The sequence below is a fragment of the Euwallacea similis genome, chromosome 9 (assembly GCF_039881205.1).
Source record: "Euwallacea similis isolate ESF13 chromosome 9, ESF131.1, whole genome shotgun sequence".
Lineage (NCBI taxonomy): Eukaryota > Metazoa > Arthropoda > Insecta > Coleoptera > Curculionidae > Euwallacea > Euwallacea similis.
In genome coordinates, this window is record NC_089617.1 from 3,818,512 (window position 1) to 3,841,272 (window position 22,761).

Genomic DNA, 22,761 nt, shown 5'->3' on the forward strand with positions numbered 1-22,761 from the left:
ATCCAAGTTTGAAAATGTTTACAAGAGGCGTCGTAACCTGGAATTGTTGCGGATTTTTGGTCCACCTGAAAAAATAAATAAAATGCACATACCTGATTTTGACTTAACAATAACATAAGGGTAGGAGGCTTCTTTCTGGTCATTTTTCTAGGAGTACTGGGAAGGAGTTTTAGTTCATCACCAAGAGACCAAAACTCTCGTTAAGGGGTTAACCGGAATTAAAATATACATAACTCTCAAATTACTAAAATTAGAAGATTTTTTCCTAATAGTCAAATTGAGAATTTAAAAAAAATCTATTTTACTTGGTGCCACTCTTTTATTCAACGTTCTTTATTTACGGGAGCAGTGTCACATAATCACTTCATTCATTAATCGCGCTGAACTTTTCCAGAAATTCTACCACCTATGTACTAAAAGAGACTTTACGTATTTCTCCTCACTAGATTTAGGTATGAGAGAAAGAAACTGGAAACTGTGTGGCAAAGAAAAATAACCGAATATTGAATCCTCCTAATCCATGGTTATTCCTTCCTTTCTGCAGAATGTTATCAGCCACGCACAGGGTGTAGTTTTCGCCGAAGGGGTTTGGGTGATTGTCAACATTGCGAAAATGACATCCTTTTGTTCTTAGTTTAAATCAATTTAGTTTCAAATTAGGAACGTTTCTACGTTGCCTTTTAAGCCCCCTTTTCGGCTCTGATGTGCATACAGAGGTGGCAGAGGGAGCTGAACTGCAGTGTTCGAGTCAGGTGAAATTTCATATCATATTATAGAAATGCGGAAAAATGTATTCTAGTATTTTTGCGCTCATTGTAACCTTTATGATTCGGGAATTTGTCAATACAGGGGGTAAATAAATAAAGGAAACTCGGGTCCGCAAAGGTGCCCCTTCTGAAATAGAGGATGTGAATTTTTTTAAATTATTCTCAATGCCCAATTTTAGCAACTTCTACATTTTATAAAAATATTTCTCTTAAGGGTACACATTATTTGCCGTTTCAGGTCGTATCGAAAATCTACAGTTGATACTTGGAGTACTTTTAGTACTATCTAAATGATTATATCCTTGGAAATACCCTTGAGAGTAGTACTCACCTCAAACTCGCAATAAATGTTTTGTAAAATCTAGAAGTGCTAAAGAAACAAAACTAGAATGAACACCGTGTATATCATAAATTAAACATTGGCGGGCGTATATGTATGTTAAAATGAACTTTTTGATGCCGGGAATCACTCTCCGAATTGGTTCGGATTTATTTAATTAAACCCTATATAGATAATATTTCTTAAGCATCCTGGAAGTTGATTATTAGCTCTTTAAATTGTTGATAAATGATAAGATATCGATCTAATCATGAGCGCAGAGGAGGGAGCGAAATATTAAACCAAAGGTTACCTATTATCTATATGCTTAAATATAACTATTATTTCTTCACTCTAAATCGTCTCTAATTTTTACACATTTTGTGAATTCTGTATGTTTATTTTTCATATTCTCCTGTAATGTTACCTTCACTTGAAGCCGAAACTACCGTAGTAAGTATTAGAGTCAAATTTCATTACCTGCGTAATATTTAATGAATATACATATAATAGTTTTCCTTATCAATTATTCATCATTTCAGTTCTCAGGCACATAAATCGTACTCGGTACGCCTTTAATTCCTGAGTAGAAAAATTTTAAATTTAATTTATACTCAGATAGTAATTTGATCTGGGGCGTTTGGTTTTCAGTAGGCACAGAAGCATATAATCTTCGAAGAAGTAGAGTTAAAATCTTGTAAGTTCATAGTATTGGAAAATCTCTACAGAACGTCTCTGAATAATAAAAGTCAATGGCGTAACCCGAAAAAAAAATTAATAAAATAATAACAAAAATAAAATAGACAGAAATAAATTATTTTGATAATTTGATTATTTTGATAACTTTACTTATTTCTATTCTTTTGCAATATTCTTTTCCTAAACTTTTTCTCTTCTTATTTTGCAACAATTTAACAATCATCAACGTTAATAACAAATAACCTACTAATATTCCTCTTAGGGAAATATTTAGAATGAAAATCAATGGAAACAGAACATGATTTTCAGAGATAATTATCATAGTTCATTAATAAGATTTTCTTCTCAAGAAATCATCATTTAAAAAAAGTTATCAACACTCGATTAGTCCAGATTAGTTTAGGTTCCCGAAGTAACGCTTATGGCGGTTCCGAGAGGGGAGAGATGACTCTAAACTCTCCTCTCATCGGAGGATTGTTTTTAGCTGGTGGACAGCTAGGGCTCGGACCGTTGCTTTAGAGTGATGAAATGATGGGGCGATCTTTAACTAAATCCAGTACTGCCCAGCCGTAGAACATCCCACTGAACAAATACTTATCAGGGTTAGTTTTAGTTAATTCAGGTTAGATCGCTGGTCTTGGAATTTTGATTGTGAAATATTTATCATAGGGAGAAACAAAAAATGAAGAAGAAGGAAAAATGTTGAAAGTTGCCTTAATAAAATGGAGACTAAAGGCACCTGATAATATTACTTCTATATGTATATTTTGGTTGAAATTTACCTGTACAGAAAATCGAAAAAATGGTGTGCTAAAGGTCAGACGACACAGAAGCGCATAATTAGTGTCATTGTTTTCTTCAAAAGACATTAAAAAAGTGAATTTGAGACGTGTATTTATTTCAGAATTTAACTGCCATGGACTTTGAACAACTGAAATGCGTTTTTTGCAAAAGTTACCTCTCAGTCCCACCAATTCACTGCTACGTAGATTCAAAGGACAAGATGACGAAAAGCATATGCGGGCGATGTAAATTGCCCACATCTCTATTGGTCACACGCAATAACTTATACGAAATTGTAGCTCAATGCTTGATATTTCCATGCAGCAACTCTAATGAATGTCCGGAGAAGGTCCATTGGAAAAAAAATGATCATGAGCACTTTTGCAATTTTAAAAAAATAAAATGCCATTTTTGTGAGTCATTTTTAACTCTTAACGACATTCAACAGCACTGTGAGGTGTTTCACAATGAACAGTTTTGTGTAACAAAACCGTGTATAACTTTGGATATTAAAAATTATATTACGGCTGATAATCGATTTTTTTTAGTTTTAAATGACACAAAATACTTTATAATCATACGTATCCCTAATTTTCCTCTCACAAATTTGGTATTCGGCGTACTACCATTAAATAAGTTATCAACCGAGAAGCGATTCATTGTTACCCTTAACCACAAAGATAATACATTTTCGTTTATTAAAAGCATTAATCCACTAATCTATTCGTGGCAAAGATGGGTGTTCAATATTAACAGCATCAGAGACGCAATCACAAACATAACAGAATCTAGTACCACCACGGAAATTAAAATAGAGTTAGAGATAAAAGAGGATACATTGGATCACAATAAAACTTCTATCGCAGAAAGAACTATAAGAGAAATAAGTCGTCTCTTAGACTGTCCAATATGTATGACACGCATGAAGAACAAAATCATGATTTGCTCCAAGGGACATTCCATTTGTATGTCTTGTCAACGCATGACCAATAAATGTGCGATTTGCAGAGTTAGTCCCCATTCACATGCAAGAAATTTATCTCTAGAACAAGTGAGCCAAAAATTGAGCAATCAGAAGGTTTAGATGAATCTTCATCCTCAGAAGATTAGCCATTAGAACATAAATTTCATTTTATTCATTGAAGCTAACTTTCCGACTTACTAGATACACTGATAGAATAGGTCTTATCGTGATCCTGAGGGAACAAGCCTTGAAAGCGATTATTTTTATGGATCTAAACCGCATCTGTTTATTACTAAGGCTACATTTTTCAAACTGCTGGTAACTTCTCCAGCAAGATAATCTCCATGGAAATGGAGAAATTAATCAATGTTTCCTGTATACGTAAAATACTTTATAGAATGTTATGTCTGCACGCCGCTTTCTCCATGAAATGTTTGAATTCAATATTGTTTAATCAGTTCTCATACTTTTTACTTGAACCGATTTCCATTGCATATCAATATTATTTAACATGTAATATTAGTGTATATTAGTATATATATTATGTAATATTAGTATAGTTATATCATATTTTATCACTTTTTCATTATACTGAGTTTGATTAATCATTTTAAATTTTTTTCTTACCTTTCAGTACTATAATTGTAGCAATTTCAAGGTAATAAAAGAATCTAGAAATTAGGTAAAACCAGTTGAAGTTTTTTCCAAGTCCTGGATGAACTAAAATTTGTTTCCCTGGAAACTCCAATTTTTATTGTTCAGGATATGGTCGATTCTCTGTAAATAGTTCTATGGATTTAGTGACTATCCTGGATTGTTTCCCTTTCTTATCTATTGGAAGAATCCTGGAAAAGTTCTATGGACTTTATAACTTTTCTGGATTGTTTGGTTTTTTTTATCTCTTGAAAGAATCCTGGGAAAGTTCTATAGATTTTATAACTGTCCTGGATTGTTTCTCTTCCTTATCTATTGAATGAATCCTGGAAAAGTTCCATAGACTTTATGACTATCCTAGTTTGTTTCCCTTTCCTATCTATTGAAAGGATCCTGGAATAAATTACGTATAAAATACTCAGTGAAAGCCCTGGAAATATTCTTTTTACTAACTTCTGTTTTCCAGACCCTTAAAAAATTCTGTCTATGTTACAACTGTCCTGGACTCGAATAATCCTATTTCTTATCGCACGAGTACCTCATTGATTCCCTCTCTTACGTATTGAAACAAATCTCAAATAAATTAAGAGACCGTTGAATTTTCTTCCAACCTTTGGAAATACCAATTTGGCTTTGGCCACACTTTGTTTGTAGCTCCATCATGAAGGTTTGGGACCCACAGTTTGTCAACTGAACCTGCTAATTTATCTCGAAATATTGTGATTCTTCAGGTCCATTTTCACCGTCAGTTAGTGCCGCTATACTGTCGGCAAGTGCCTGAAAAGCCGTTGTCCTAATCAGCACTTTCGTTATTGGCAATTTTCTTGACGAAATGACCATTGCGGACGCAGCACCGACGTTCTAACGAGATTCGCCAGATGGCGAGCCACTCATCCAGAGTATAAACCATCTCCCTGGATATCTGGATAGGGTGAAACTGATGACTGCAGCCGTTTTGCATTTGATTACAAAGAATCTCTGCCTTAACCCGTAAGTTTCTCCGCGCTTTGCGATTATTAAAAATTCAGGAACAAAGCCGAATTCCCTGTGAATCCGGGCCAGTCAGGCACACACCCCTTGGCGAAGTCGAGACGAGAAAAATTCCTTATCGGACCACTGAAAAGAGCGATAGCTCGGCATCATCTGGCAATGATGGAAATAGTAAATGAAAGCCATTACCATGGAGAGGTGTCAGCTCCAGGGTCGCGCAATGGCGATTGTTTGATCGTCTGGAGCCGGCTGCGTTTTACGTTTGAAGGGCCGTCACTGGCAGCATAGCCTCGATACGTACACTTTGACGGTGTTTAATCGCTTCTTGGAAACCCCCAATTTTACCCTTAATAAGGCCACAATCCCACCCCTATAACATAACTTTTAAGTTCAAGGTTTCAAAAAAAAACGCATTTAATTATGACGCACTTTTGATTCTCAACTAAATTCCAATACATTTTTCCAGGAATGAGCAAAGACCGGTGTAAAACTCCCGATTCTCCCGAAGGAGCTCGACAAGCCACCACCCCTCACTCCCCTTCGCAGTCGTCGCCACCACTGAGAGGTACTGCGTCCCCCGCCAATAACGGAAATACGGACAGTTTGACTCCCCCTCCGCCACTGCCTGCAGCCGCAGTAAGTTTCACGTCAAAAAACACGATGAAAATATGAAAATTGAATTAAAACCTTTGTCATGTCCTTATTTTACGCAGCTCGATAACAATCCTGTACATGGTGTGCCCCTGATTTAAATTATTAAAGACATTTCTGGAAAATTTTTTGGATTGGTTCATAACCAGTAATTTCCGATCTAATGAATATTCTGGCTTAAGTGGTAGAAAAGCATGCGCATCTTCACCAAATACTAGGTTTCCTTAGGGCCTAGACGTGAGAACAGCTTATTCGAGTCTCGTTTCACCAATAAGATTTGTTGGAGGAGTGACATAAGCGTCAGCACCCCATTTAAGATTTTCTTAAGTAATAATGTCTTATGAAAAATGGACAAGTGGTCAGTATCATACACTGGTTGACCATTACGATGAAGAAGAGAATTCCGGACGTGATATAAAAGTTGCCCGGGTTTCTCTGTCCCACAATTCTTCTCCCGCTGAATTTTTCAGCTTTTCGATTGCCGAATATTTTTATAGTGCAAATTCATTGGAACAGTTCAAATTTTAATAGGACAAACAAAAACATCGAATTCTAAAAAAAACAGAGGAAAATCGGAATCAATTCAAGAAGAGAATTAAAAAATATTGAGCCAACGTGTGATAATTCTATTAAAAAATTTTACTCTTATTTCTTGTTTATTTTGGATATAAATATGCCGAAATCTTCTCCAGGTATCGAAAAACAAATTTAAATCGAACAGAGACAAAAGCAAAGTTGAGATTGTTCCCATCGTCCTCGACTGCGGGCAAAAACATTTATCGCACAAACAAATCCGAAAACTTCTTGTATGCCTGGAAATTCGTTTTTCCTAATTCGGGGAAAGTCAGTTGCACGCGCTCTCCAGGTCTCCAGAAAAACTGGAGAGCCCTCTACAAAAATAATCTTCGGCAACCTTGTCTTTCACAGATAGGACTTTCTTGCGGCCGTCCTTTTTGTCAGTAACAGACATACCGAGTTCGCATATGCTCTCCTCTCCTCAACTTTCAGTTAAAGTTTTAAACTGTGACCGATGTTTCATTAAAAAAATATTTAACTCGTTTCATTTACTTTCAAATAATAATCATAAAGTCAATGTGGGAGATCCAAAGGCAAGACTTATAAGTCACCTTTACCGCCATGTAGAACAACAAGTAAATGACTTAGTTTGGGGGAGTTATTAAGAGGGCCACTCCCACAATTACACATCTTAAGGGGCGTGGTCTCATTTATTAGCAACAAATCACTGAATGAAGATGACTTGTCTTCTCTTTTAGGCCTTATCATTGACACTGGATGCTCCTAGATCCTTCAGCGACATACAATACGGCTCCTTTGGAGGATACCCCAGTGGTAGGCAACTCAGCAAGCTCAAAAAGTTCCTCAGCACTTTGGTGCAATTTGGAAGCGATATTAGCTCTGATGTTGGGGAGAGAGTCAAGAGCCTGGTACTAAATTTAGTTGTAAGTACCATACTCATTAAAAAAATCTACTTTTCGTACTATCTCATTGTCCAACAGAGCTCAAACTTGACCATAGAAGAGTTCCATCATTCCCTGCAAGATGTCACCAATTTTCCATTGAGACCTTTTGTATTGCCCTTCCTGAGGACTCACATGCCGCTGCTACAAAGGGAGGTGCACACTTTGGCCAGGCTAAACAAGCAAGTGAGTTAGAACTTATATTAAATCAATTTATTCGTGAGACTTTTAATGGAATATAAATAAAATTTACTTAGGGAAAAGGAGCGTGATGGAGAAATTACAATAAATGTGAAGCTTGCTTTGAGGTGGATGCAAACTAGCCGGCTTTCATGTCGCTTAAAAGGTTTTTTAAAGCACTTTCAGGATATTTTAGACGGTTGGGTATAGAGAAAACAAATGATCAAAGGAATTTATGTAGAACAGCAATATGTTTCAGTTAGATTTTTAAGAAAAATATTTTATTGCAGTATAAATTCATAACAGGGCGGGGCTTATTAAAGTTCAACACAATTCCACGTTGATTGGTTTTTGGAAGGTTGCCACGCCTACAAAGGTACATACACGCAAAACTTTTAGTAGGGCGAGTCACATGATGGACATTGAAAATTACTATAGGTCACTCCTCCCAGGAGGTTTTTATTCTCGATTTCAGCAGCTAGAACAAGATAAATTTCGGGAATTACACTTCCAGTGTGAGTGTGCCAAGTTATCCATTTTTTAGCACTATTCGATAAAATCCCATCTAAAGGATGTCATATCAGTAAAAGTCGAAACTAATTTTAATAAACACCTCGTCCTATGTAGTTTTTAGAGTAGGAGCTAGTTCGAGAATTACCACTCAATGTGAGTACGTCATTCGTAATAAATTGTATCGTTTTATTGATTTATTAGAAAACGATGCACTACTTTCAATCTTAAAAAACGCAAATATCTCCATCCCTCGTGTCACAGCAATTAAATCAGGTCCAAATTCAGGAATCACATTTCGAGTGTGAGTATTCTCTTGATTTATTGCGGTTATTCCTTTAATTATAGATATTTTAGATTATATCTTTATTTCTTTCTTTGTGGTTTTTCAGTCTGCCTTGCAATACGTCCGTACTCACGACCACGTTATTCTAGAACCGACTCATTCCCCGTCGGAAGCCTCAGAAATTTTTATGTCCAGTGACACCACGCCCATCACTGGAGTCAAACGAAGAACCTCGGAGGGGTAAGTTCTGACTAATGAGATGTTTTTTACGTAGCGTTCACCAATAAGGTAACTTTAAAGGCGTAACCTCCTTTTCATCTAACCAATAATCTACCGGGGTGGGAGAGGTTTATTTTGACAAATTTATGTGAGTAATCTTATTTTTGCAGTTATTTTTCCACTCTCACTGACTTCTTCGAATAATTAATACTCTAACGTCTTTGTTCTTGATTTTGCTCGGGCCTACTTTCGCGTCATCGGCACCAGTTGGCTTACGTAAAGAAGCCATTATTCATCTTAATAAAACTGAGGCCGAAGGCACAGCTGATATCGCACCGATTGAGTGCTCTTCGCCCCATATCAACCTGCTGCTCCAGCTATTTGTTTTAAATTCGGCCAGATGCTGCTACGTCTCGCAGAAATCGAGGCCGACAGCCTCGATAAAATCTCCCATTAGTTTATTCCACCTTCTTTTATACGAGGCTTTTCAAAAGTCTGGAAACGGCTTAATATCTCAAAACGAATCACACCTATAAAGTTTCAAAAAGTTTAACACCGGGGGTATTTAATTACCCCCAATTAAATGACAATACCGACAATTATTACATTTTTTCAATGCTTGAAATATCCATTAATCGTTTCTTGTGTAGCTAAGAAGGAAAGAGTTTGTGTTAGTGACGTCATGCACGTCATTAATCTTGCTTCGCGACTAGGTCTATGGTTCTAGAAGTTTCTAGAATCTTGCTTTAATATTTGATACCAACTCATCTCTGGGTTAAATTATTTTGGAATATGAATCAGACCAAATTCTGGTTGCGTGAACGTAGCAGGAACCCTCACCTATCCCACGTCGCTAGATCTTCATATGGCTCTAGAAATTTCTTGGCTATTCCTTTGATATCGTCACATCGTTACTTCATTATATCTCATCATTCTAAAATGCTCTTCTATGGCTATTAAAAAAAAATCCACTCCCTTCGTGTTAAAATGGTGGTCGGACATGAATTATCTGTCACGTTCATTTAACCACCATTTTGAATATCTTCCAGATTTAATTTCTTTTTTCAAAATGGCGGCAAAACAAAATGCTAATTTCTCAATATTGCCGTATCTCGCACCATCTTTGCCGTGAATTTGAAGAGTTTCTCGACCTGAGGTGTAATAGAATAGAGTATCTTCTGCATTTTAACTTAATCAATGTTCTTTTCTGCGACCATTAAAAAAATATCCTTTGAGCTAGGTCAAGTAAAAGTGAGAGTAAAAATTTTAAAATGTCCATTGGCGTTTCAAGCGATCTTTGTCCGTTTTCGGTGATTTGCAGAAATTTGACTTTTTGTAGAAAATAAAAAAATTAGTAGTAGAGTGTCAAATCATCGCCGCCATTTTAAAAATTTGACACCCTCCGCTCTGCAAAATGGCGGCACAAGTGACGTTTTCATGCAAAGTTTGTCAAACACCCCCATCTGCCACATCAGCTCTACACAACGAAGTTGTCAGCATTGCCACTTTTACGCTGCTTTATGAAAGGTCAGTAATTTTGACTTTTTGACGTGATTAAAAGACACAGGCATTTAGCGCTCAATAACAGAAAATACACAACAGCATAATTAATTTGAATTTTATTGTAGGCAAGGCAAAGCCCTGGGTTCATTTTTGCGTTTGACGGGCGCTCGTATTTTCGCCTGCGAGCGAAAATTTATTCGCTATTCATTAAACAACTCGAACACAGAGCTTTTTGTGAATGAAAATAATAAACTAGCGTTCGCCGAGTATTTTACTAAATTAAACGATTTCAAAATTTCAATATGAACGCTGTTTATTGAATTCGCAATTTCTGGTTGTGAGGTTTTGACAGCGCCGCCGCTCGCTAAATTAATGAATTGCGAGTTGTTTAATAGCGTATCGGGTTTTTTCTGAAACACCCTGAAAGCGGGAGCGTTCCCTATTAAAGTACCTGCAGTTTTTCGTCAGCCAAAGGACATGAATTCGTTTCTAGCAAGTTTTTTCAGTGAAAACTTCGAACCTTTTGGGGCTAAATCCTTAATTAAAAGGCGAGAGTGCGAGCTGCAAGTGACGTGAAAGGGAAAGCGGGCGACAAACTGATGTCATGTTCCAAACAGATGCCGGGAGGCACAAGTGTGCAGATCCTGCAACTTATGTATATGAGAAAACGGTCCTTAAGACTCTTGTGTACCTCAAGTGTCCATAATTTTAGTGCACATGACGCTCAAGTTATTCGCTCACAATTTAATCTTCCGCGATAGCCCCGACAGGTTTTTCTTACATCCAAAACGTTCCGTAATGAACTCTTGATCGAGATTATAAAGAGGAAAGTTTAATTGTAAGAACGTCACGACTCTCAAGCGGGCATTTTTAGCCGATGGAATTGTGGTGTGCGCCTGACATTTTTATGCTCATGAGGACCTACCATTGAGATGACGTTCACATTAAGTCACCTTGACGTCTACGAATCATTCGACCAAAATATTACGTTATTTGTTCGGCATTATTAGACGCCATATAGACGTCATAGAAGATATATGATACTAACGTGGTTTTTGCGCTTTATGGCCTCAAATTCCAAAAACGCTCTTGCACAATTAACCTTATCAAACCTCCCTTTCTAGAACCTTCTCGAATGCTCCTTTTTTAGAACCTACGAGAACGGCCTTAATGGCCAACCCGAAGATTTTCCACCAGCGGCCAAGAGACCAGCCCCGGGCATCACTCCCTTCCTCTTCAACCACCAACACAGCTTCTTCATGCCCAACCTCAACGTCCCCAACTCCCATTTGTTCGATTACCAACCCTCCAATCAAACAGGGATTAAAACTGAGGAACACGGCGGCAGCAGGGGAGACGAAGAGTGGAGGAACATCCATGTCATGCTCAATTGCATTTTGTCAATGGTGGAGAAGACCAAGAGGTTTGTTGTCACAGTAGTCAAAGAGCTGTTAAATAAGTATTTGTTATTAATCAAATAACAACTACATAAGTTTCTAGAGGGATGATTTTCTTTAATAAAGGCGGTTTTTAAGGGCTCTAACGATACTGCAACAAAGGAATTTACCCTCACAATCAGACCTCACCAGCGAATGGTTGCGCAAGCAGGATGTCGGCCAGGATCTGAAGAAAGTGGCCAATGAAATCATATCCTCGGCTATAAGGGCTGCTGAAGAGAGGGTAGCAGAAGTAAGTACCTACTCCCTGAACCACAGACATAAAATGGGGATTTTTCGCAGGTTAAAAAGAAGGCGGAGGAGGCAGTGGGAGATGTGAAGCGGCAGGCCGTATTGGAGCTGCAGAGAGCAGTAGCTGCAGCTGAAGCTAGAGCCGGGGAGTTGTTGGCGGCGGAGAGAGCAAGAGTGGAGAAGGCTTTGGGAGGTTAGAATTGTTTGTGTCGAGTGTTTTTCGTAATTTCGCATGGTTTCATGTAATAACGTTCATATTAATGTTATTTTAAATTATTTCGACTGTAAATTCGAAAATTTTATTTTGATGTACACTTATCAAATAAGCTAAAATGTTCTTATTGAGATAATTTGCAGTCTGTGAAGGAAAAGAAAACTTTTGAAAAAAATCCAGGGAAGCTAAAACAAATTTACGAGCCCAAAGAGCCTTATATCTCGCCTTCTACGCTACTGAATTTTAGAATGAAAAAAAAACCCTGAAATATGTCGTTGGATTTGTCGTTTCTGTCATATGTCAATCGCTCCGCTATTTTGAAAATTCGTCAAACTCCGTACCTTGTTCAAAACCATTAACACACCTTTAATATATGGAAAAAAAGAAATGAATCGATGTTTTCTAGATGTCAGAAGACAGACAGACGACGCCACTGCCAACAACCACTCCGAATACGGGGATTGTAGCAATCAGTCCCCCCCAAACCAACCAGTGTCGTCCCAGCAAAATGTATGTAGTTAAACGTATCTTAAGCAAACTATTTTTTCTTTATTTTTTTGTACCATTTTCTCACGCTTTTCACAAACTATCCGATATTTTATGTATTGTTTACAGGCCTGTTGGAACTGCGGCAGAAAAGCGCATGACGCGTGTTCGGGTTGTAGCGTGGCGCGATACTGCGGACCTTTCTGTCAACACAAGGACTGGGAGAACCATCATCAGGCAAGGATGAGCAGTTTTTGATTCCTTTTATTGAGATTAAATTTGTAAAATTTGTGCGTTTTATAACGCTACTTCGAATGAATCTATCTATGGGTGTCTTGGGTGTATATACAAAACATAATAATTTGATACAAAATTTCAGGTCTGCAATAAAGAAAAAAGACAGAGCGTCCCTACTACGACTACGCCAGTGACGCCGGCGCAAGCACCAACGCCCCCAACGGCGGACATTCGAGCCAGCAAGTGACAGGGCAAGAGAGGCAGGAAAATTAGGAAATACTAACTATACTTATGCATCTAATCCCACTCATTCTATGATAACCTAATGCATTATGTCTCATGTGTAACATATTTCAAAGGACACCTTTTGTTGTAAATTATCATAGTTTTACGGCACTACGTCATCTTGTAGCAGTACTGTTAATCTCACTTTTCAACTCTCTGAATCTCTAATATTGAATATTAAAGAATACTTCGAGTTTTATGCAGTTAACACTTTTGCAAATTAGTTATTACTGCGCATCAGGCTGCGCGCTGTGCATCAGTATTATTGACTGCGCAATGAGCGAAAAACCTTCTATTCTCTTTCTAATGCTCATATTTTAGGTTAAACACTATTAGTGGAATCTTTCAGTTATTATGATCTCCCTTGAATGCAATATTTGATATTCCTATAAATAGGCAACGTTCGTTTTGTTAATGTAAATAAATGTTTAAACCCTCTAAAATTTCGTTTTGATTAGTAACAGATTTTTTCAATAGTTGGTTGCTCAGAGGGTGTTTAAGAAGGTGCAAAGCATTGGAAAAACCATCAAAATTCGTATAAACCGAGAGAGAAAAAATTCAGCTATAAACGTTTTCAGTAACAACTCATCAGCAACAATACTAAAAATATTTATTCCTTAACACTAAAATATTTAAAAAAAACTATTTCAATACATCCGCAAGAGCCTTCTCAGGTTTTGCAGTATTATTAACAGCATTTTTCCACATTTCCTTGCTCCTTTTGTACAAAACCAAGTTTATTTTGGAAGCAATTATCCGCCCAAAGTCGGTATTGGACCAAGATCCCTCTTTGTAAGCCAATTCTTCCATGATCTGAGTTTTTGCTTTAAGATTTGCCGCGTTCCAGAGAGCTTCAAAGGACCGCGAACCGTATTTCGAAGCTGCTAAATCTTGATATGTTCCCTGAAATCCGCAAATGAACGTTAAAGTTTAAGTAGGGTATTTAGGTCTTTTAGAACTCACAGCCATTTTTCTCACTAATCGCTCCCTGCTTTTCTCCCCTACAAACTCGCTCTTCACGTAAGAATCAACAATGTGACTTCCCATGGAGTTGCTAAACAAATCCCTCAAATCTTGCACCTCCATTGCCAACAAACTGTTAACCACTTTGATTGGCTTGTTAAATTCCAGCATTAATTGTAACATTAAAGTTCCTTGTAAGTTGAGTCTTTCTTTGGCTAGATTTTGGTTTGAGGTTGAGTTCTCATTCAATGGAGTGAGGCGAGACATGCAGATGACAAAGTGTTTCAGTCTCTCTTCAGGTTCATGGCAATTTAAGGTTTTTAGCATGTTCTGAAAAGCATTGAATAACGTCTAAACATATATAAATACAAAAGAGATGATGCTCACTTGAATGAATAATCCCTGTTTAGAAGATAATCTTTTGCAGGTCTGACCAATGGTCAAGATGACAGCTGGATGCCCTTTTTCAATTATTTCCCCAAAATGATCAGACAATTCGTCAAATAAAGGATCAAACTAAAAGTTATATCACAAAACAATAAATTTTGAATATATCATGTGACACAAAATTCAAATTTTATTTTAAAAATTGTGGAAAAATTAGGTGATTTTTCTGAAACCTCCAATATTTATACAATGAAATTAACCTTAAACTTACCTGCTCTTTATTAGCACATTGTGCCAGTGCCTTCTGTACAGCAAAAGTGGTGCTTTTTAAACAAGCCAGTTTGACCATTCGGCCCAAAAACAGCTTCTCTAGATATAAGTTAAACATCTTTTTACCTGCAACTTGCAGTGCAGTCTCTAAGAGTATCACTAAGCTTACAGACAAGAACCCTTGAGGCAATAAGTCCTCTTCTAAGTCACTTTTTGACGTTACAAATGTTCCAGTTAAAAGCTTTTCCAGGTACTGTTTTAATAGCTTTGAGTCTGTTTTTTTCAAGGCTTTTAGCAAAACTTGAAATAGCCCTGATGTGAGCTCAGAGAAACACATTTCATTAAATTGGGGCCAGAGAAGCAGGCGTTGACCAAATTCTGTGACAACTTCAATAAATTCCTCTGGAAGCTTGTCTTTCTGTGCCGAATCAGGCCCAAGGACAGCTGTTGCATTTTGTTTGTTTTCAAGAGGGATTTGTGTTAAGCAGCATAAACATATTCGAATAACTCTGTTACCAATGTTGTCCCAGGTGTAATCCTCCAAGTTATTAAGCAAAAATTTGCTTACTTTCAAAGCAAAATTCTTATGGTAAGTTCTTTTATCTTCAGGGAGATTTAAACTTAAAGATTTTTTACTTGAAATTACTACAAGCTGCTGTAACACAAAACTGGCAAATCTATCATAGATTAAAGGTCTCAGATTGGAGCTAAATTTCTCAATAAATCGCTGCAGAATAGAGTCATTTGCAAATGGCAACAAAGTTTCGATCACGCGACAGCCCACTTGGTTGGTTGAGCACTCAATTTCTTGATTTTCAGTATGCTCAAAAACGTTATCGACAAAAATTGCTACAAGCAGAAAAAAAGCACTTAGAACATCTTTCTAGAATTATACAAAATGTCTCTATAAGCAGCTACAAGCAGCATTCTGTACTATACACTGGGAGCTTTTCTTAAAACTTACATTTCAATTCCTCGTCATCAAATCCCAGCCTAAAAGTCTCAAGGCTTCGCAGAAAAAACTGATAGGTGTCTTCATCCATTTTGGAACCCCGACCGAAGCACCCTTTTTTAGCATACTTTCTGGCATTGCCCAAAAAGGTTTTCTTGCGTTTGCGGTTTTTTCTTTTAACAGAGGCTTCGCTGGACATGTTTTAAGCACACAGTTTTTTCGCAAAAACAGTGAAAAAAACACTTAAATCCAGAAGAACTTAAAGTTGTTATTGTGTAAAATGTGGATTCTCTTGAGTAAGGTTATGTTATACTTTTAAGTTATTATAAAGTTCTCAAGGTTATGTTATATTTGGTTTCAGATGACGTCAACCAACATGCAATAATGCCATTTAAAAATGATTGGGCATCAAGCTCTTTATAATAATTTAAGAGATATGGATAAATATATATATTAGTACATGTATGTATATATTGATCTAAATTGAATGCTTTGAAGTTAATATCAATTTAATTTCAAAAATGGATATTCGTCTGTCGAAACAACTAGTTATTAGTTTAGGATAGGCTTAGTGTGGAGTTCAGGAAGTATACATTGGAGATGTAAAACTTTATAAAGATATTTTAGCTTTTATTTAATTTTCATCAAATCATGGTTCTTTACATCATTCCAAATGTGTTATAATAAACAAGTGTATACTGGATGACGTAATTTATGATTTAGTTCGCTTTTGTCAATTCATTTGTCATTGTCAGCTGATTAGCTAATTAAGATGATGACTAATGAAGAAATTGCTTTTTTTGATTAATTTCATCCAAAAGATCTAGAAATTATTAACTCACGTGAATTATTGTGTGTTTATGTGGAAATGTCGGTATAAAAAAGATTGGTATAGGAATAATCGAAATAAAGAATTTGAAAGGAAATTTCTAGTGAAAAGTAGGCATACTGCAGGAACATTTTGATCTTCTTGAAGGGAGTTTTGAGTTGTTAAGGTTACAGTCATTATTTCATTTTCTACTTGTCCTCGCTAAATAATTCATTCACCAAAGGACAAAAGATCAATATTTTTCAGACTAATTCTGGTAAAAATGCGTTGGTATGATGGTGGAATTGCAGAGGCTGTAGTTGCCTCAAAGTCCAAAGGAGCAATTTTTGTGGTTTACATTGAAGGTAAGTCTCAGGTTTTAGACTTCAGAGTTCTAGTTTTCTATGTCATATTTGTACCTCCTAAAGGTTAATTAATATTTGGGATCTCTACTGTTGGGTCTTAGATGAGATCAATGTTATAGTGGCTTTTTGCCAGGCAAAACAGAAACCTTCATACAGACTCTAGTTTTTGCAGACTATTTTGTTGTTTTCATATTTGAATGAGAAGTGGTAGCATGAAAAGATTTCCCTGAGTTTTGAAACTACCAATTTAGTCCAAACAAAACAGATACAAATAGTTCCAGTTTCAACTAGTTTTTTCTTCAGCATGGCATTACCAATGTAAATGGCTTTTTTTGAATTTGAACAAATTAAAAGGACAGGTTTTATATCCCAAATAAGTGACTAACGAGATTTCATTATGCAAACACATAATGCACTAAGTTACCATCATTTTATAAAGCCCCTATTCATTAGTTTCTTTGTATAGTCACTTTATTAATTACTTCACATATGTAAAAATCCTTTGATATTGACAATATTACTGTGAGTTAATTCACACATATTTATAAATGTATTCACAGATTAAAAAGTGTTCCATTTTAAAAAAATTTTCTCTGAATTCGGGGCTATCAACACTATAAATACCAAATATTGTGATAAAGAAAAAATGTTTATTTATTATTAGCTTTTGATTTTTATATCTTTTTCTTATGATTTATGTGCAGTAAGCTGTGTAAGATAAGATAAAATTCAAACAAATAACGTGAATATAATTTTCCTCTAAAAGTTTTAGTCTTTTAAAGCTCTTAGAAGAAAATTTTCTATATTGGGTGTATTTAATAAATGTGAATTATCTTTTTGTTGGCGTTTTTTCTAAAATGATTAATTCTAATGGGTTACAGTATGGTCATCATCCCTATTATTTTATTAAGGTTACCACAGCAATTAATGTTAATTAAAACTCACATTATCTTTTTATGTTTGGGATTTAATTTACATTTAATGGATGTAAGTTTATTGTAATTCTATAAAATCTAGTTAAATTTAGTAGTGAAAAAATCATCTATTTACCTCAGTTCTGAACTACTTATGAAATCCCTCAATACTAGGCATTTTGACATTTAAACTTGATGTTTAGGTCAGAATAGTGTGATTCACAACTTTGATTATAATATACTACTACTTATAAATAGTTGCTGCTGAAACTATCAATGAATCAGAACTTTTGGCTTATTTAATGCACATGTAAACTACAGCACATTGTTCTGAGATAACTTAGTTGCAAGTCTTGCATATTCAGAAGCACATGGTTAGGATCATCTTGAGGTTGGAGTATAATCAGTTATATCATCTGCACTTTGGAAGCTTTGGGATGATCACTGAGGCTGGAATGAGCATATTCAGGTGTTTTCTCTATGCAACTCTCTGTGCAAAAAAATGCCCTAACTAGACATAACTGTGTTCATGACTTCAACACCCAAAATGACAATTACATTACTATACTAGGACACAACTCACATTGGGTTATAAGAGTTGTTCACATGTTTTCATTACTCTCTTTACCTTTCATATGTAATTAAGACCTATGGTTAAAAATATCATCATTAAATAGTGCTCTTATAGCTTGATCAACATTTGGAGAAGTTTGTTCTTGGATAGACTGCTAGTAAATTGATAGAATTTTGAAAGGATACTTCACTTATTATTTGTTGTTGACTTTGTTTCTAGATGAAATATCCAAACTGGGAAATTAAGGATCTACTTAATATTAAGAACCTGGAATTTATAGGTTGCATGTAATTGGATTAAAATATGATTTTAGGAAAAGATGAAAAATCTCAATCAATATCCTCAATTATTGAATCCAATGAAGTGAGCTATAATCTAGGCAGCAATCACTTTGTCGCCATTAAGGTCGAAGCTGGTTCAGTCCCGCATCAGCAGTTTATTGAATTTTGTATCCTTTTATACAATATTTAATATACAATTATTTTACTGATTCTATAATCCGTTATCTTAGTGCATCGTTTCAAACGAAGTACCCTGAAAATAAGCTACTTAATTGATTTAATTGTTTACACATCAGTAAAACCCTATTTGACTCCTTATCTAAGTGCACAGATAAGGATACCCCAGTGCCTTCATTATATTTCATTGGCAAAAATGGTTCACCATTAAAAGTCATTACTGAAACCCCCAATGCTGCTACATTGAATAAGGAGTTGCAGGATATATTAGCCATGGCTGGTATGAATCCATTGCAAGACCCCATTGAAAATGCAGGTTAGTAAATATCAGGATTTGAAGTGAAATAACTCAATGCTACTACGTCTTAGCCTCTGTCTCTGCCAATCTTATAAATACCGAACGAACGGAACCTGCAAATATTGTTTGTGAAAATGGGGTTTGCACCATTAAGAAAAGCCCTGAACCCAGCCAACCTTCAACCAGTTCCACCGAAGACGGAGAAGGAGGTTTGAGTGCGGCCGAGAAACTAGAGAGAGCTAAGAAGTTGTTGGAAGCCAAGAAACTTGCGAAAGAGAGAGAGGAAAAAGAGGTAATTGTAAATATGTTTTCTACATTTGAGGCAAATTGTTAATATATTTATACATATGGTTTAATCACACTTCACACATATTCAAAGATAAGTCATTGATGGTTGAGTGTTTTAGAATGAGAAACTGAAGGAATTGGAGCGGCGAAAAACAGGACAAGAAGTGCAGAAAATGAAGAAAATGCAGGAAGATCAGGAACTGAGGCAAGCGGTTGAAGAGAGGGAAAAGGAAAAAAGACTGGAGCGTGAAGCTAGGGAGAGGGTTTTGACTCAAATTGCCCAGGACAAAGCTGAGAGGGCTGCTAAATTCCAACCTGTAGCGTCCTCTACTCCTACTGGTAGAGAAAATACTCAAGTAAGAATTGGAAACTGTAAAAATAAATGCGAGCAAAATGCATTAAAAAGGAAAGCAATTCTATTTAATAAGTTTGTTTACACTTCGCAGTGAACTTATGCAGAGTTTTAGTTTCCATATAACTTACAAATTTATACACACATTTAATTATTTGTTTTTTTTTTTTTTTAATTTTTTTTTATTTAAAGGCCTCAGGTCCCTCTACAAATAAACAGGCCTCCAATACTGCCAGGCTGCAGTTCAAGATGCCCGATGGGACTTCGAAGACTGAAGACTTTCCCAGTAGTGACAAACTCATCTCTGTGGTTAATTACGTGAAAACGAATTTCAATTTGGCCTCCAATAAATTTACTTTGTCTACTACATTCCCTAGGTATGTGTATTTCTAAGATTTAGAAAAAAATCGCTTTCAGTTAAATCTGGTCATAATGCGAGTCAAGTAGGGAATTTCATTTTTTTAACTTCAATTACTGTTTTGAATAATTTTAAAAAATCACATAGTTTCAGGTTTGTTAGTCTTAAGGGCCAAAAAACAAATTTTCGTTTAGTTAAATTTCTCAGTTAATCACAATCAAAACAATAGTTATATGTACAATAGGTTAATTTTCGTCCCACTGCAGGTAACAATTATGTGCGTGGGTGTAAATTTGGTCATTTCCAACTTGTTTAATGGAACATTACAGAAGACAGTTTACTGAGAGCGACCACACCCGAACCCTCGCTGAGCTGCAGTTGACTCCAAACGCCGTAGTTTTGGTGCTACCACTGACTCAAGGAGGCACAGTTTCGACCAATCAAGGCCCAGGAGGAATTGTTGGTTTCATTTGGGGGCTGCTGACGCCGTTAATGGGAATTTTCAACTTCATTAAGGTGTTTTTGGGAATTGGAAATGTAGAGCAAACCAACGGAAATAACCAGCCCTCCACTAGCGGAGGTTATTCGTCAGGAGGAAGCGGGTAAGTTCACATTTGAAAAATAACGAGTTTAAATAATTATAAGATATTGAAAATTTCTCGCATTTAATTTCATCAAACATTTATGTCATCTGTCAACTGTAGGGTGCCATTACTCGGTCTATAAAGCGAGTTCGCCGCCGTTCTAAACAACGATATAACTTTGAATTTTGACTTTGACAATTTATTAACATAAATTGTCATTTTATTGAATCGGGTAGTTTTTATCGTGAAATTTAATACAAGGTGTAACAAAAGTGTCTAATACAAACAATTTTTGCAAGGTAAGAGATTAACGTTCCGTAATTGTTTACTAATGCGTTTCCAACAGCTTGAAATGGTACATTTCGTACTGTGAATTTTCGAATATTAATTGCATCCGAAAGGCAAATCTAATCACTTTTGTACACCGTGTATTGACTTTAAACAATAAAAAATTTGACTTGATAATTGTACCATTTTAAGCTATTACGTAAAGAAAAACTTTCTAGAAATTTCTAGAAAATTCTACTTAAACTTGAAGTCATAGATGGCGCCCTTTTACTAGCCAGTTAATGAACTTAATGGCAGTTGCGTGGCGCCATCTCTTATTAATCCTTCAGTGCTCATAGATACATTCAAGAAGGATAAATTTTCCAAGGCTCCTTCTTTTCCAGGTCTAATTCCGTTGTCCACGTTCGCAGCAAGTACGACCTCGAAAACCGTCTTAAATCAGCAAACTCCCGACTGGTTCTAATTGATTTTTTCGCTACATGGTGCGGCCCCTGTCGTATGATCGCTCCGGAATTGGAACGGATGGCCAAAGAATTCCCGAACGTGGTTTTCCTGAAGGTGGACGTGGACGAAAGCGGGGATATTTCCAGGGAATATGGAATAACCGCGATGCCCACTTTCGTGTTTTTAAAGAATCGCAGAGAAGTGTCGCGGGTTCAGGGTGCAGACGGATCACGTTTGAGATCCACCATTCAACGATATAAGTAGTCCTGGAGTTAGTGATTCTCCGCATATTAACTTTTATTAATTTGTAGGTTTTCCAATCAAATTACTGTTTTTATGTTTATTGTTTATTTTGATTAATTGGAACTATGTTTTTCTATGCGTTTCCTTGGAATTGAGCCATTTTATGTAATTTAGTTAGAGTTTTTACTTAATGTACACGTTTTGTTGTTCCGTATTCGGGCAAATTAACAATATCTAATAAATATTTGTTTAAGTTGTGTATATTGCTTTGTTTTACTTCGTTTCCTCGCTGGTCTAATAGTTTTGGAGTATTCCTATTCCGAAACTGCCATAATTCACATATAGCCCTGAACTATGTCATGAGACAGTGATGGTACGAGATCATGGGTACAAAAATAGCGTTAGTTGATGAATCTTGACATGACTTTTTCTCCTAAAGAAGGCATAAATCATACGTTAAATACATTGAGGTAGTAACATGGATATTTTGCAAATTAAAATTCTCTTCCTGTCAAGAACTAGAAATGAGGTATTCTTGGCAGGCGTAGGCATAGCAATTGAACCTGATACTTCAAATCACTTTTTTTTATGTAATTTTGGCTTAAAGTTCACTACTTGAACTTAATGCGACCCTGTTTACTATATATATTAATTATTGTGCCTTCTTTTCATCTTCTCATGGAAATTTTTCTCTAGCAAACCTGACCCTAAACCACCCTCAGACTCCACAACAATAAGAAAACAAGGTAACATTCGAAGATTGACTGATATCAGGAAGGATGACGATGAAAACAACACGTGGAATGGCAATTCTACCCAACAAATGTAAAATTTTTAGCTGGGAAATATAACATTTATTTCAAAATACTTTAACAAATAAATAACAGCAAATATAGTCGAGTTTTGACAGATTAAGTAATTTCAGCATATTATTTATTTGATATTTTAGAGGTAATTTCTGGAGGGCAATTGAAAGGAGGCATATTGATCCAACTACTCTGTATATATTAAATTATATGTTTGCCTCTTTTGATTTTTTTAGACAAAGAATTTCCCAATTTTAAACGTGTTATTGTTGTGAAATATTTCTTAGTCTTCAGTTATTCAAAGGTTTCAATAAAGTGGTTTTTACATACATAAAAGGTAGTCAATTTAATCTGAAACACGTATACAGGATCTACCTGTAGACAAAAATAACAATGCCCATTCATCTGTGAAAAAGTCCCCGTTAACATATATTTTTTTCGGATACGGATATTACTCGTACTAATTGATCGATTTATTATTACTGATATTCTGCTC

At 36.0% G+C, this 22,761-nt stretch overlaps 4 protein-coding genes across 7 annotated transcripts in view; 3 read left to right on the top strand and 1 right to left on the bottom strand.

Annotated features, from left to right (window-relative positions):
* nvy (CBFA2/RUNX1 partner transcriptional co-repressor nervy) overlaps positions 1–12,665 on the top strand; it is a 47,490-nt gene extending 34,825 nt beyond the window's left edge. For all 3 annotated transcript variants that reach the window (XM_066393492.1, XM_066393494.1, XM_066393493.1), the window contains exons 3-11: positions 5,643–5,812; positions 7,102–7,287; positions 7,345–7,491; positions 8,388–8,521; positions 11,154–11,426; positions 11,539–11,692; positions 11,743–11,884; positions 12,312–12,415; positions 12,521–12,665. In XM_066393492.1, the coding sequence (XP_066249589.1) occupies positions 5,643–5,812; positions 7,102–7,287; positions 7,345–7,491; positions 8,388–8,521; positions 11,154–11,426; positions 11,539–11,692; positions 11,743–11,884; positions 12,312–12,415; positions 12,521–12,649 (1,439 nt within the window). In that variant the 3' untranslated portion in view covers positions 12,650–12,665. The remainder of the gene's footprint in view (positions 1–5,642; positions 5,813–7,101; positions 7,288–7,344; positions 7,492–8,387; positions 8,522–11,153; positions 11,427–11,538; positions 11,693–11,742; positions 11,885–12,311; positions 12,416–12,520) is intronic.
* Positions 1,440–4,055, top strand: LOC136410944 (uncharacterized). The gene is made up of 2 exons (XM_066393321.1): positions 1,440–1,539; positions 2,690–4,055. Exons 1-2 carry the CDS (start codon positions 1,507–1,509, stop codon positions 3,650–3,652), a joined length of 996 nt encoding a protein of 331 aa, XP_066249418.1. The 5' UTR covers positions 1,440–1,506; the 3' UTR covers positions 3,653–4,055.
* Positions 12,666–13,523: 858 nt separating the features above from the next.
* On the bottom strand, positions 13,524–15,751 carry LOC136410947 (nucleolar protein 9). Its single transcript, XM_066393325.1, has 5 exons — positions 15,498–15,751; positions 14,535–15,382; positions 14,264–14,392; positions 13,877–14,206; positions 13,524–13,816 (listed from the first exon to the last, which is right to left on the bottom strand). The coding sequence occupies exons 1-5, from the start codon at positions 15,682–15,684 to the stop codon at positions 13,556–13,558; spliced, it is 1,755 nt and encodes a 584-aa protein (XP_066249422.1). The 5' UTR covers positions 15,685–15,751; the 3' UTR covers positions 13,524–13,555.
* Positions 15,752–16,328: 577 nt separating this feature from the next.
* LOC136411002 (UBX domain-containing protein 4) lies at positions 16,329–22,460 on the top strand. Of its 2 annotated transcripts, none has more exons than XM_066393405.1 (8): positions 16,329–16,658; positions 18,460–18,594; positions 18,759–18,920; positions 18,974–19,194; positions 19,310–19,546; positions 19,735–19,919; positions 20,230–20,502; positions 22,156–22,460. In XM_066393405.1, exons 1-8 carry the CDS (start codon positions 16,577–16,579, stop codon positions 22,286–22,288), a joined length of 1,428 nt encoding a protein of 475 aa, XP_066249502.1. In that variant the 5' UTR covers positions 16,329–16,576; the 3' UTR covers positions 22,289–22,460. The 2 variants fall into 2 exon arrangements, with proteins under 2 accessions (XP_066249502.1, XP_066249501.1); XM_066393404.1 differs by lacking the exon at positions 22,156–22,460 and adding an exon at positions 21,156–21,718 and having other exon boundaries at positions 16,333–16,658.
* Positions 22,461–22,761: the final 301 nt, after the last annotated feature.